Source organism: Perna viridis, chromosome 7 (assembly GCF_037379345.1).
Source record: "Perna viridis isolate PV_CMFRI_1.1 ecotype Kerala chromosome 7, ASM3737934v1, whole genome shotgun sequence".
NCBI classification, from domain to species: Eukaryota; Metazoa; Mollusca; class Bivalvia; order Mytilida; family Mytilidae; genus Perna; species Perna viridis.
The window spans coordinates 14,195,880-14,210,779 of record NC_142451.1 but is presented as its reverse complement, the minus strand read 5'-3'; the positions used below and the strand labels follow the sequence as shown (position 1 = coordinate 14,210,779).

The 14,900-nt window shown below is 31.4% G+C and overlaps 1 protein-coding gene across 2 annotated transcripts; it reads left to right on the top strand.

The window, feature by feature from the left end:
- Nucleotides 1-123: 123 nt before the first annotated feature.
- On the top strand, nucleotides 124-12,848 carry LOC148611427 (CDK5 regulatory subunit-associated protein 3-like). Of its 2 annotated transcripts, none has more exons than XM_088592040.1 (15): nucleotides 124-224; nucleotides 1,564-1,634; nucleotides 3,502-3,633; nucleotides 3,896-3,996; nucleotides 4,336-4,384; nucleotides 4,653-4,741; nucleotides 5,101-5,190; nucleotides 5,629-5,765; nucleotides 7,127-7,292; nucleotides 7,682-7,810; nucleotides 8,924-9,008; nucleotides 9,839-9,924; nucleotides 10,168-10,370; nucleotides 10,667-10,838; nucleotides 11,866-12,848. In XM_088592040.1, the coding sequence occupies exons 2-15, from the start codon at nucleotides 1,574-1,576 to the stop codon at nucleotides 11,935-11,937; spliced, it is 1,572 nt and encodes a 523-aa protein (XP_088448166.1). In that variant the 5' UTR covers nucleotides 124-224; nucleotides 1,564-1,573; the 3' UTR covers nucleotides 11,938-12,848. The 2 variants fall into 2 exon arrangements, with proteins under 2 accessions (XP_088448166.1, XP_088448167.1); XM_088592041.1 differs by having other exon boundaries at nucleotides 152-281.
- Nucleotides 12,849-14,900: the final 2,052 nt, after the last annotated feature.

The window sequence follows — 14,900 nt, the reverse complement described above, 5'->3', positions numbered from 1 at the left end:
AAATAAATGAATTGTATACAAATATTTGGTAAATATTTGCTGATAAAATTTAGGTAAAAAGGTAAAAAAATATATTGAAACAAACCAAATATAATATAAATTTCCTTTAAAATAAGTCAGTAAATTTGATCTACCTAAATTGCAATTTCCGGTTATACCAAAACAAATCTGTCAACGTGACAAGTGTCTATGTAAATGGTGAAGAAAACAGCTGCCTACACTTTGTAAGGAAGAACAATCTTTTTCATTAAATCAACTGAATAGGTGTTCCTTAATCATTGGTAACTGTCTTGTATTGTAGTTTAAGTTGACTCATCCCATTGCTACAACAGATCTTGAAACTGAAATATGTCCAGGAATAACATGACATATAAATTATATTGTACAATTTAAGTTAATTATTTCTGGCATTGCTCAAAGATACATTAAATTATATTGATCAACTCAAATTAAACAGGTGAAACATGAAGCGCTTGGACTAACATAGGCCTATACCCCCATTTTTATCTAGGAGCTTATTGGTTTAATTGAAGTATGGTCAAACATTTTACATTGTACATGTACTGGTCATGGATTATTTGAACTAATAGTGCTAGTTCTCCCCAGCAAGTTATTCATGCCAACCAATGTTTTGTCCTCTCCTGAGAAACAAGTTCATGCCAAAAACTTAAGAAAGGTCAGATTGCTGATATTTTGCTCTAAAAAATGAAATATCATATAACAATTTTCATTGAGGAATAAAACTTTAGTGAGCAGATGGCAAGAATTTGTTCTGTCATGAAATTGATGAGATCTACTCTTTGACCAGTACATTTATTTTTTTTTTTCTTCAGGGTACATAATATGGAAGATGAAACCTTAAACACTTCCAGTGAAACACTTTTCATAATTTTTTTCAGGCGTGTTAGAAGTGAGCAAAGTGGCTCTTTAATGTATAGAATTTTGTCTAAAAATTCCTGTACCGTTAGCTTGAATCCATTTTAAATGATGGTCCCAATCAAATGCTTCACTTCCAATTAAGGCTAATGCTTCCTCATAGGTGTAGGAGAGTACAGTATTACAGTATTTAAAAGGTTTTCTGGTGAAATTGTGTGCTTTCAAAATGTGCCTGGTGAGTGAACCAAGGTTTAAGATTCTATTTCCTATATGTAAATGCATTATTCATTGCAAAGATTTCAGTAGAATAATACAAAATGTAATTTGGAACAGAATTATGAAAAATATTTCTGTGTTAAACACATTGCTACCATTCTGTTCCAACATGAAAATCATAGATTTTGCTGATTGATTGTGTTATGCTGATACAATTATCTTTTATTGTCAACATAGAAGAAGTGAGTATGAGCAAAACAGCTTTTAGTACCAATAATTGACAATTAGATTCTTGAAAAAATATTATAATGAGAATGTCCATATATATTTATATATCATAAAAATGCAACGAGTAAAAGCCTGGCAAAACATGCTAAATTTTAGTTTATTGCATTTATTGCTAGTAAAATATGATAACACAAAAACCAGGAATATCAAGCATTGCTGTTGTGATGTATACATTTTTTGCAGGTCTTGAAATATGGCATCAGAGTCACAGATATCATCTTTACCTATTGATATTCACTATAACAAGTTATTAGGTAAGAACTGTTAACCTGTTGATTGACATGCTTTGTTGGCATAATAAGTCTACTGTATTCCAGTTTTGGTTTTGCATGTCCAAAAGTAATCAAGGGAATCAAGATTCTAGTGGAAATCAAAAGAATGTAATCCAGGACAACTAAGAACATAGAATAACCAAAATAATACATACAAAGAAACAAAAGTAAATGAGCAACTCTGACTCCACTAAAAACTAGGAGCTTGGACCAGGTGCAACAGTAGGGTAAGCAACCTCTGCTTTTTCTAGAACCCCCCATAAAGTTGCTCATTTAAAGTCAAGTCTAGGGTAGAAGAAAGAGGAAAGTAAAACTATGATATGTTAAATCTCTTGTTAAAGAATAATCAAGGGAACGAAGGTTATAACGGTAATCAAAAGAATGTAATCCAGGGACAAAGACCAGGCATGGAAAACGGACATACACAACAAAGAACATAAAGTAACTAAAATCATACACACAAAGTAACAAAAGCAAATGAGCAACTCGGACTCCACTAAAAAGTGGGAGCATGGACCAGGTGCACCGGTAGGGTAAGCATCCTCTGCTTTTCTAAAGAAGTCAGCCTCATAAGAAGTCATGGTACTTGTGTTTTAGACTTAAAGAGAAATCAACTAAAACAAAATTTGTAAATATGAGGAAAGCACAGGTGAGAAAGCACAGGTGAGAATCTACAAATGTGTTGAATTAGCGCTATGCAAAAAAATATAAGAAGCATAGTACACAGCTCATTTGGCTTTACAAAGAATTTTTGCGCAGTGATATTAAACCATTCTAATCAAATTAATTTCAGATACCTGTGCTAAAATATTTAGTGCAACTGTATCATAAGCCATGACCCTGTCAAAAATCAAATTATAACTGCATGTACCATTGACTGTTTGAAAATTTAGGGGACTTCATATATAATTGGTGAAAATGTGTATACCTAGCAAATTTCTCATTCATATTGTCTGTCCATCAGAGATTTTGCTAACTCACATTAAAATAAGTATGATGTATTTGTACAATTGTTCATGCATAGTGTGGGGGATTTATAGAAATTACTCCGTCTGTCTGTCCACATTTCTTATCAGCACAACTCATGGTATTTTCATGAAATTTTACAGGGGAGTTTGGCATCATATTATGTAGATGTGTATAAAGAAAAGGTCAGAGGATTGGAAAGGGAGATTATCCAACTGTAGAGTTTAATATGTTAAAACCTTGTTAATGCAACTCTTCCTAAATCACTCAAAGGATTTTAATGAATTTTTTTATGGAGGTTGGGCATCATTTGTAGATCTGTGTTAAGGAATATAGTTATTGTCAGAGGACCCTAAAGGGGGATAATCCAACTCAAGGCTTTTAGTTGTTTAAACCTTGTCAGTGTAACTCTTTCTAAACCGCTTGAGGGATTTTGATGAAACTTAATATGGAGGTTTGGCATCATATGTAGATGTTTGATAAGGAATATAGTTATTGTTAGAGGACTCATAAGGGAGATAAATCCAACTTACGGGTTTTTCATGTTAAAAAACCTTGTCGGCGCAATTCCTCCAAAGCAACTCAAGGTATTTGATGAAATTTCATAGTAAGTTTAGACATAATATGTGGATGTGTATGAAGGTATATTTTTATTGTTGGAGGACTTCAAAGGAAGGCAATTGAGCCTAAAGGCTATACATTTAACTCCATGTTCTGAAGCAGGGGTATTCGCTTGCTCTCAGTACCTGTATTTCTAGTTTTATCAGCACTTGGGTTTTTGAAGTGTATAAAATTTGAATAGATAAAGGAAATTGTAGTGGTTTAAGTTTTGTATGGCAGCATAAAATTGATGGATGAATGGAAAAAAATCATGTTTTTGTAGATTGGTTAATAAACAGAAGACACTGCAATCAAGAATGGCAAAAAATAGCAGCACAGACAAGAGAAAAAATAAACAAAGCCATACAGGATATGCCTGCTGTAGAGGAAATTTCCAAAATGTTAGAAGGGACATGTGAGTAAGCATTGGGATGAGTGATTGTCAGTGATTGAATAATTTACTGTTTTTGCAATGAAAATGTCATTATGTACGTACAGTGCAGTTCCACTAGCTAGTGAACAAAATATATGGGGAAAGATCATTGAACATTTTAGCACATGTACTTTAACCAAACGAAATGAAACAATGGCAAGTTTACAGTGCTTAAATCTACTTTTCGGATAAATTTATCGTTAGATTTTCTTTCAGTGTTGTAATTTGATTTTTCCGTTCACAGATATTAATTACTTCCACTGCCAGAAGATTGTTGATCTGTTAAAAGACACAGAATTTGGGAAGAAAAACATGATTGGACAGTACTCTTCCCAGAAAATGAAGGTTAATTGAAAATGAAGAATAATTATCTACTGTAAATTATTGAACATTAGTTTAAAATTATTGTATTTTTAAGTTATTTCATAAAAAATATGTAGAATGAATTTATATATGGCTGTTGGTTAATCAATCTTATCTGTAGATTAAGATTTACATGTACATGTATATTAATGCATTCAAGAAAGAAGAAAAGGTTTCAGGAATTTGTCTTTTATTTGAGAGAAAGCTCAACTTGAAGTTGGTGAATTCTCTTTGCCATCCTATTTACAGTATTTCTCATTTAGTTGAAGTTTGAGTTCATTTCATGAACTATATGAAATCATTTGTATATTTTTTTTTCAGGACTGGTTGGATGTAATAAAGTTATATGAAACAGATGGTGTATATTTAGGTGAGTTCATTTTTATTTTTAGTGAAGTTTGTTGCATTATAAGTGTACTGTATGTGACACTGCTACTCTAGTTGTTTGTGGATTAATTAAGCATCAATACAATGAGCAGTATTGTAATCATACAGACGTACAGACGTCAAAAGTGTTCCAATTACTTACATTTCTTGATTATAAAAAATACCCAGTAGCCATCATAATTTAGACAAAAAGTAAAATGTGATAACATTAAATATTGATTAGTTTATATTTGACTTTAACTATATTTCAGCTGAAACTGCTCAAATGGTTGCTAGAAATGTCAACTATGAAATTCCTGCTCTCAAGAAACAAATAGCAAAGTGTCAACAGATGCAGAAGGTTGAAAGAATCAACTGTAGCTCCAAAAATTTAATGGGAAATAAAATAAGAACTTAATGTCCAGGAGCACATAGCATATTTTTGGAGAATTTCAATACTTTTGAAGTTTTCAATTGAGATTATGTCAGACATTGAATCATATTATTAATGAGTCTTATTGAAATTCATGCACTATAATCTTTGATTTTGTTTTAGATACTTTATTCAAATTTGAGAAGTCTTTCACAAAATAAAAACATTTTCTTAACTCCCTAGAAATAGAATGAACAGATAACAGTAGAATATACCAAAATTTCTGTGAGTAACTGCATATTATATAAAGGTAATTGAAATAGATAACATAAGTTAACATCTTGTAGGAATGTGTAAAGAAAGAGGGTGATTATGCAGCCAGGTGTACAGATCTGAAGAAAAAATATGAGTCGACTTGTAAACAACTTGGCATTGAGGTACATTTATCAAATTACTATACCATTTGTATTCATTTTTATGCAACTCCAAAAAATTGTGGTTGTGTAATGATATAGCACTGTCATAGTTCATGTCATCTTAATGTCATCATCTAAAGACACTTGGTTTTTGGTCAATAACTTGAATTTGGTTGTTTGATCTTTATAAAATTTTACTGGAATGTTACAAACAAGGAGAAGAAGGTTAGTTTTGATTTTAAAAATAAGTGTCAAAAGGGGACTGAAATAAACATTTCATATAATTTAAATACTAGCACAAATGTATACAAGTCCAGTAAATGCATATTAAATTTAATAGTCTTCATGCTATAGAAAAAATGCAAGTGTGTAGTACCACTGATGAAGAGTCCCATACTTATGAAAAAAATGCTTGTTAATAAATAGCACTCTTGATTAATTTAAATATTTTTTATGCAGGGCAAGAAAATCAAATCAGAATTAGCCAAACTTGTTGAAGATCTACCAACAACTTTTGACAAAATTTGTGATTCTACTGGTGGATTAAAGACAGCTTTAGAATATTACAGAGATTTTATCAACTTCTTAGTGAAAGAGTAAATAAATTGATTGTTAAACTATTTCAAGTTTTTAGCTCAAGAAGGAGTTATGGATCTTTTAGCATTTGTCTGCCCATCTGTTGGCTCAGAACACAAATATTTGTAACAATTTTGTTTACAACTGCCTATCAGTCACTGGCTATATGAGTCATCACTTCAGTTTAGAGTTTTATTTTGGAAGTCTTATCCTTTATATATTGACTTAGTGAATGTTTGTACTAGTTATGAACAGACTGATCTTTCATTTGAATTTGGTTACATAGTGTTATATACTTGTTATTTTGTTACTTGAATTTTCTGTTAAAAATGATAATGATGATGGAAATTTCACGAAAGAAAAAAGGTCTTAATTAAATGCTATAAAGGAAAGATATCAATAGATATTTACGGTATAATGAGCATCTAGAATCCTAAAAACAATGGAGTGATCAGTAGTACAGGTAGTGCTAGTGTTAACTGGGAGTGATGGTCAGTAGCACAGGTAGGGCAAGTGTTATCTTGGAGTGATGGTTAGTAGCACAGGTAGGGCAAGTGGTATCGGGGAGTGATGGTCAATAGCACAGGTAGGGCAAGTGGTATCTGGGAGTGATGGTCAGTAGCACAGGTAGGGCAAGTGGTATCTGGGAGTGATGGTCAGTAGCACAGGTAGGGCAAGTGTTATCTGGGAGTGATGATCAGTAGCACAGGTAGGGCAAGTGTTTTCTGGGAGTGATGATCAGTAGCACAGGTAGGGCAAGTGGTATCTGGGAGTAATGGTCAGTAGCACAGGTAGGGAAAGTGTTTTCTGTAAGTGATGGACAGTAGCACAGGTAGGGCAAGTGTTAACTGGGAGTAATAATCAGTAGTACAGGTAGGGCAGGTTTTTTCAGGGAGTGATGGTCAGTAGCACAGATAGGGCAAGTGTTATCTGGGAGTGATGATCAGTAGCACAGGTAGGGCAAGTGTTATCTGGGAGTGATGGTCAGTAGTACAGGCAGAGGAAGTGTCATCTGTTTTCTGTTCATGTGTATCTGTTATATCATTAGCTTGTATTTAAATTAAATGTACATACTTTAGTGACAACAATGGACTTGATCTAATATATGTAATTAAGGAATGTTTTTAATTTTTGAACATATTTATATTGAAAAAACCTGGTTAGTGGCCATTTACATTTTAAACTGTCTTAGGCCAGGTTATTTTGCATAACCTGTTAAAAAATTAGAGATATTCCTTTTAGTTTAATATCTAAAGGATTCAAATCAAAATATTAAGAATTGGATCATTATCTAAACGTTCTTTTGGTTTTTAATCGTTGAGTATGGAATGATATACAATTAATTAAATTATTCAAAAATGTTATCAATCTATTAATACAGTGATGCTGGTAAGGATAGTCTACCAATGTTAAGTCATGTGATAAAGAATGGTAATACTACAACATATGAATGGAGAACAGGAACCAAACCAGAGAAAGTAGACCAGACCAAGATTGTTATAGATACTACTGATGAACAAGACCCAGTCACTACAGATTCTACTGATGTAGGTAACATTGTAAATGGGAGAATTATTTTAAAATATCTATGATCTTCATAAGTATCTTTGTTTCATACACTGTTTGAAATTTCTTTATAAATTGCTGAATGGCAAAAGAGTAAATCAGAAAAAAAGATTTTTAAATAATTTCAAAGTTAGGTTATTATGGTGCAAATGGAAGCTGTGATTGTGAATATCTGCTTTGATCACGCATATTAACCATTAAAAATAGAAAGTCAAATGTTTAAATTTTATTATCTCTTATGCTTAATTGAATAAAATAAAGACAAAGAAACAAAATTAACTATGAATAAAGGAAATATGTGGAAAATGTCCATGAGACAACCGCCCAAATTTATAAAATGAGTTATTTTGAAATTCTATCTGTACAACAGATTGACTGGGGAGATATAGGATTAACTGGAGATACTAATAATGGTGATATTGACTTTGGTGATGACATTAACTTTGATATGTCTGAAATCACGTTAGAAACAGGCGGTACAGATGGAGGAGATAATCAGGTTAGTTCAGTAGACAGAATTACTGGTAACTGGTAATGGTTGGTAGGAAATTTGGAAGGTAGGTGATAATTGTTTGGAAAAGAATAAAAATTAGGGACCAGCAGTATGTTTAGCTAATATGAATAAAATGAAATTTGCATAGTCCTTGCAAATTCGAAGACTATTACTGAAATTTTGTCGTACAAACTGTTATAAGATTGTTTCAGCAAATCAGAATTCTCAGTTTCTATGTTAAGACATTTTTATTGTTTCATACTTCGAAAGTCATTGAAATAGATTCTATAAGTATTATATCGTGGGTTATTTTGGCAGGGTAAAATTTGGTAATTTAAAGGCAAAAAGGTGTTACGACAAATTTTGGCATTTCTAATTTTGGTGGATGCTAAATCATGCACTATTACTGTAACACAGAGTAAATATTTTTCAGAATTCATTTTGACACTTTAATAGACAGACCACTAAAATATGCCAAAATCAGCACCCCACAAAAATTACTTGCTTTACGATACGGCCATACAAAAAAAAGCCTAGGTTCTCCTCAAGCCACTTTTTAAAAAAAATTGATGCGGAAGGGAGGCTTTTTTTTATTTGATCAGAAGCAAGTTTTCTTTTTTTTTCGAGAAATTTCATCGAATTGAACAACAGGGTGTTGAGATGTTAAATAAAATACTCCATGGCATTAAAACTTTACGGAGATGTGGCAAGAAATAAGAGCCATCTCTCCGCCACGAGACAAAATTTCGTTTTTAATGATCAATGTTAAATAAAGCATCATTTGCATCATACTTTTTACCTTTCTGTCAAGCACGCAGATGATTCTGTTAACTAATTAAAAGTCGATTCCAGACTGGATATGAAAATTTCTGGAACAGATATGAAATTTCCGGATTTTACCATATTAAAAATCACAGATGCGGGAGGGTTTTTAGGGATGCAACGGGGCTTGAGAAGCTAGCATATTTTTTTTTAAAATCTAATAAACACAATTTGGCGACTATGTTTTTAGTTGTTGCTATTTAATTATCTATGAATGGCATTTGATTGATACGCATATATTTATATACTGTCTATAAAAATCAATCTATTTAGGGTTTTTTTTTTCCATATCTGTAGGATGCCATAGATTTTAATATAGTAGAACCAGATAAAGAGAGTAATGGTATTGATTACAGTGATCTAGTTATAGTGGAACATGGAGGTAGGTTGAAATTCTGAAAGTATGCTGGATTGCAGGAGGAAGTATTGATTTTTAGGGGATAGAAAAAATAGGAAGCATACTTCATTCACATTTTCTTCAAGATATTTGAAGTTTTATTTGAAGGCTTTATTTTATGGTTTCTTTTATATGCTAAATCTGAGGGAATTTTGGTTTTGGTTCCAGTTCAAGTTTTTTGGAGTAAAAAATTAATCTTTCTTTGATTTCATCAGAAGTTGAATATTTTCAGTCCTTTGATTATGTTCAAATTACCAGTAACTGTGAATTTAAAATTATAGTTTCAAGTTAGTCAAAATATTGGTCCAGAATTTGACTTTGATTGATTTCAACAAAAATTGAATTGCTGGAGTACTTAAAAAAGCTGAATCCAACCAAGTATTCGTGCACATTAGGCTTGAAGGACCCAAATTATTCATTGTTAGATTTCATCAAAATCAAATGTTGAATCTTGCTGTGATTTTAGATTTTGGATATTGTAACATAAAAGCCACATTTAAATTTCCATTTTTGAGTTTTTTTACAAGCTTTTTTGTGTCAGAAAACTAAGATGTTTCAGTTAATCACAGTGCATCAAGTTTGAATGATCTATATTTGCCAAAACTTTTAAAAGTGGTAGTATCAAGCTGTTCCCCATAGAGCATTTCATTTCAAAAGTTTCATGTATGACAAACATAGTGAGTATTTCTATGTACTCAGTTTTCACTATGATAACTATGTGGTTTATGTGATCAAATAGCTATAGAAAACACATTTCTAGGTAACTTGTGCCGCATTCATATGTTTTTTTTTTTAATTCCTACAATATTTTTCAGAGGACGGTGTTGCTAAGGGAAACGATGCATTGACTATATTGGATAATCCAAAAACTAGAGCTTTGTTTATTGATGATCTTCTAGAGGTGAGTGTTTTGATAAAACTTATATATAGATAATAATTTTAACCCTTTTATATACAAATAAGATAATACAGGTCAAATTGTGTTCATGGAAGTATCATTATTTAATTGTCGGAATTGCTGTTTTACAGTAAAATGCTATTTTTTTTCTTGCAATTTCCTATTTGATCATTAATTACAATTTGTAATATACAACTTTTTTAACAAACTTTCTTCCAACTTGCTTTCAAACATCTTATCTTACAGCTTGATGCCTTCCTTACACAAAGATTGGAAGAAATAGAAGGAGAGGGCAACATTTTATCTAGCAGTCAGTTTCAGTCAGCACCATCATCAGTTCAGGTTACCATGGAAACTGTGGTTGCTATGTTACAGAAGATCAAGGATATCAACAGTCAGTTGACATCAGTCAAAATGCAGCATTTGATGTTAATAAGAAATTCACCTAGGTAAGACAGACGAAAACAAATTATTCTCCATTATAGGCCATCCTTTTTTGAATCTCAGGTAGTAAGGCTTCTATGTTTTGCCTGGACAAATAATTTGCTGACTTAAACCAAATATAGCATTTAGAGCAGGAATTTCTGAAATATGAAATACATGTAATAATACTGAATGTATTTTGTCTAATTACTGAAGTGAAAAGTACCAAAAAGAGAAATCAGTTTGGATAAAGTACGGCTGAATTTAGCTATTCCAAAACCATTTTCTGTAACCTGTCTTATTTTTTTTTTGATAAACACAGATATGTAGACAGATTGAAAGATGATTTGAAGCAGACATTGACATTAGCTGATAAAATGACTTTCCATGAAAAAGAAATGTTAGTAAAATGCCAGGAATCGAAAGATGAACAGGCAGAAATACAGCCCAAGTTAGATCTTATTATAAAGAAAACTAAGGAAATGCAAAAACAGGTATACATATAGGAATTCTATATATATTTAAAGAATTATTGCCCTATTAATGAGATGTGTATGCAAAAAAAGAAGTTGTCTTCTGCTTTCTCTGCTAAGAAGATACAACCCTTTTCATACAAAAATAAAATTGTAAGAAAAAATTAATGTGAGTGTCAAATAATTAATATCTAGTGTTTACTCATGAAAATTGCTTTATCATGATAATTAGCTGTAGGTTATTTAAGAAATAAATCACAGAAACTCCATTTTATCATTGTTTTACCATGAGCTGACCATTTATGTCGCATTGTTTCTAAATAACGACATAAATGGTTACCATGGTTATGTGATATATTTTGATTCTAATAGGTCTAGTTTCTTAATATTGTTGAATAGACAGAGTCTATGATGTTGGTCATGTTTATCATTTTTTGCCATGGCAGGGGTCTAAAGAGCTAAAGCATGTCATATTAGAATTTTTAAGTTTACTGTTTTCTTAAAAAACTTTTTGACAAGTGATGAGTCTAATTTCCTTATCAAAAATTTTAAATCTCAGCGTTTCAGGGTTTTTTACATCCGTAAGTCCTCATGACAGCCATGTAGACAAAATTAAGAAAGTTTGACCTCCAGGTCACCATAGGTAATATGTACCTTGGATCATATTAAAATCTCTTTTCCATGAAAGATTTCGAACCTGATATGATTTAATGTTATGGGAAAAGAAAATTATAGTAATTGGATACAAGTGCTATAGTCTAATAAACAGCTGGGTTGTGAAACACAATATCCTTCACATTTCCAAACATTTTAAGTCCAATAACTCTAAATAAGAAAATTGTGAAACAACCAAAAATTAAACTTTATTTTAAAAAAATCTCTTAGTACCGATAATTTAATTAAATCTTAATATTCTGAGCTGTCATATAACGTGTGAGTGGGCAGACTAACAAATAGTGGTATACTCTAATCCTTTTGTCAAAAACAGGCATATAAAAATTACATTAAATTTCTAATTATTTTTCAACCTTTTCTTTCTTTTTTTCAGATGGAGAAAGAGATATCTAAGAAGTATAAAGACAGAAAAGTGAACATTATGGGAGAGATAAACACAATATGAACTGATTGTTAATTTAAAAAAAATATATGGCATCATTACCTATAGTCTGTGATAACTTCAGATGATATTTAATTAACATATTCAAAAGGCATAAATCAGCAGAAAAAATACAGAATTTCACATGGGAAGAAATGAGTGAAGAACAATATTATATTATTAAAGATCTTGAATGTGCATTTGTATTTGCATCTGAACACTTACGCAAGAATTTTTACCTTAAACTTTTTAATTTTTTCTTGGGAATGGGATATTGTAAAACTAATGTACACATATGATAAGTAATGAAGGGTGAATAATGAACCTGTTTCCTTATGTACTGTTTTGATAAGTTATTGAGTATGGTTATTGAAGTACATCTTCTGGTATTTAGACTAGGATATTGTTGACCTTGTGAAAACTTGTTGAACAGTTAGTTAAAAGTAAGGACTATTCTAATAAAAGACAGCATTACCGTAAGGAAGGCAAATAAATCAACTCTATGCTATGGGCTATTATATGTATAGCACATACAATGTTCAGGGAATGGAGTTGGTCTTTCCTTAATAATCCGATGAACTAGACAATTGAAAAAGAGACATTAACATTCTATTAGAGACAGATTTCAATACCTTTGAAATGATAGTTTAATTTACTTGTCAAATTTACTTGTTCATTAGTAACTACCTAAAGATTGCCAGGAAAGCCAAATCTATCCCATGAAAATCAACATTGTATGTACTGTAAGACATGTACTGTGTCTACTGAAAATCAATGGCAATTAATTGTAAAATTTTACAGAGATGAAGTTTTTGCCTTCAGTTGTGGTTTTGTATGTTTATATTGAATAGTTCTAACACATAATTTATATTCAGTTTGTTAAGTCTGTGTTAGACGTGATATGGGATCACTGCAATAAAGAATATAAATTGGAAGCTTTTTTTTTTCATCTGCCATATTTCTATTGTGTAACCTCAAGTTTTAACACTCTTCTACTGCTTGTACTTTTTCTGTGATGTAGAAAGAATACTGGTACATCCAACTAAATATTGGTGAATAGAAAGGTAATTTTGGCAGTTAGTGGTTTGATTGTGTGGTTTTCATGACAAAGATTATATTGCAGTTGTATAATTTTATGGCAATGATATCATGTCACTTGTTTTCCAGGCTTCAACTTGAGTATTTCTAAAGGATCTGTTCCATACAAAAAAAAAGGAAAGATTTTTACCTCATTTTAGGATTTTCTGTCAAATTGCTTAGGAACTATAGGCAAAAAACATGCATTTCAGAAAATTAATATTGACAGTCTTCACAACTAACTTTCCAGTTCACATGCCTGAAATACATTTTTCAAAACATTTTTATATAGTGACTGTTGGCCTGTAGTAGTTAATTTTACAGGCCCACCTCCATTTTGACAAACATTGGGCCTCGGACTACTGCTTAATTGTGAGGATTGACATTTAATTGTATAATTTGCTTATATTTTCATCTAATTTGGAGATGTTTCATTTAAATTTTGGGGCTCATTGATATGTGGAATCTAACCCTTTATTAGATCTCCTTGCCTAAGGGGCCATGTGAGTTATTGCTATCATTTATCCATCTTGCAACAGTTCTTGTTTACAATGTTTTGAGAATTTTCCCTGACAATACTGAATTAAAACCTAACTTGGCATGAATGTTCCTAGGGGTATTCTTTCTGCCTTAAACTGACGTGGGGATTTTTGTCAAATATGGCTGCTGTTACTAAAAATACCTGTATACTATAGGAGTCTGACACTAATTTTTCACCTATATTTCAAAACCCTAAAAGATAAATGAAAAAATCAGACTTCTTATGCTTTTCACTGTGATTAGCTCTAGCTTCCCCGAAAATTTCAAGTTAATCCAAAGACTTGTTTTAGAGTAATAGCCCCATTTATTTTCACAATTTTTTTTTTCTTTTTTTCCCCAGTTTTCGGATATTTACATGAAAACTATAGTAGTAATCTGTAGCTGAAAAGCATTAATTGCTTATTCATAAAAATGACAAGACCTTTTTAAAAAATTCAGACAAATTAAATAGCTTTCTATAGAGTTGTGACCCCAGAAATTTCAATTTCTAACATCATTTGCTACTTTCTGGTTTCTACACTTTGTATTTCTAACATTCTTTTTTGCTCAGAATCAACCAAACCCATTAGAACCAAACTTGGGATGACTTCTTTAGTTTCTGAAAATAAATTCAGAGGATTTTCATTCCAAAGTTGAATGCAGCAAACAGAAAACAGGCCCAAAGTTTATGTTGTATAAAAACTGATTAAGAACAATACTGTACTGTCAAACCTTTCTTGAAATAAACAACAAAACTAAGGTACCGGTACTCATACATCTTTCAAAACAAAGCACAACATAACATAAATATTATCACTTATCTTACTATATATAATGTGAACCATATCACCATAACAATTAGCCATATAATACCTTATAAAACATTCCAATTTAAGGAGGTAGACCTAAGGTAAGGGACATCTCTCTTGAAATCAGTGATAAAGCTTTCCTTTGAAACAGAATGAAATCTGTCCATGTTACTTTGATGCTTACATTTGATTGATGTAAAATGGTGAATAAAACGTTCCAATGATTTGTAAGAGTTGTGCCCCTTACCAAGGGTCTACCTTCTTAAATGATGAATTACTGATTTAATAACATCCCATCGAAAAGGTTATCACACAGTGACTTCCCTTGACTCCATCAAGTTATTAATACATAGTATAGGTATAAACAGTTTTACAAAATCCTGTTGTAATACTTATTTATGAAGTAATGAAATAATCATGAAAATTTGACTTCAATAATTGGTATATTTTTAGACATTGACAAACAAAAAGTCCTTTTCATGAAAACAGTTTTTTCCTAAAAAAATTGGAAAACATGTCTGCTTCAGTGCATAGTTTGTATAACTGTAAAAAAAAAATCCAGGTAATGTTTTTATTACCAGA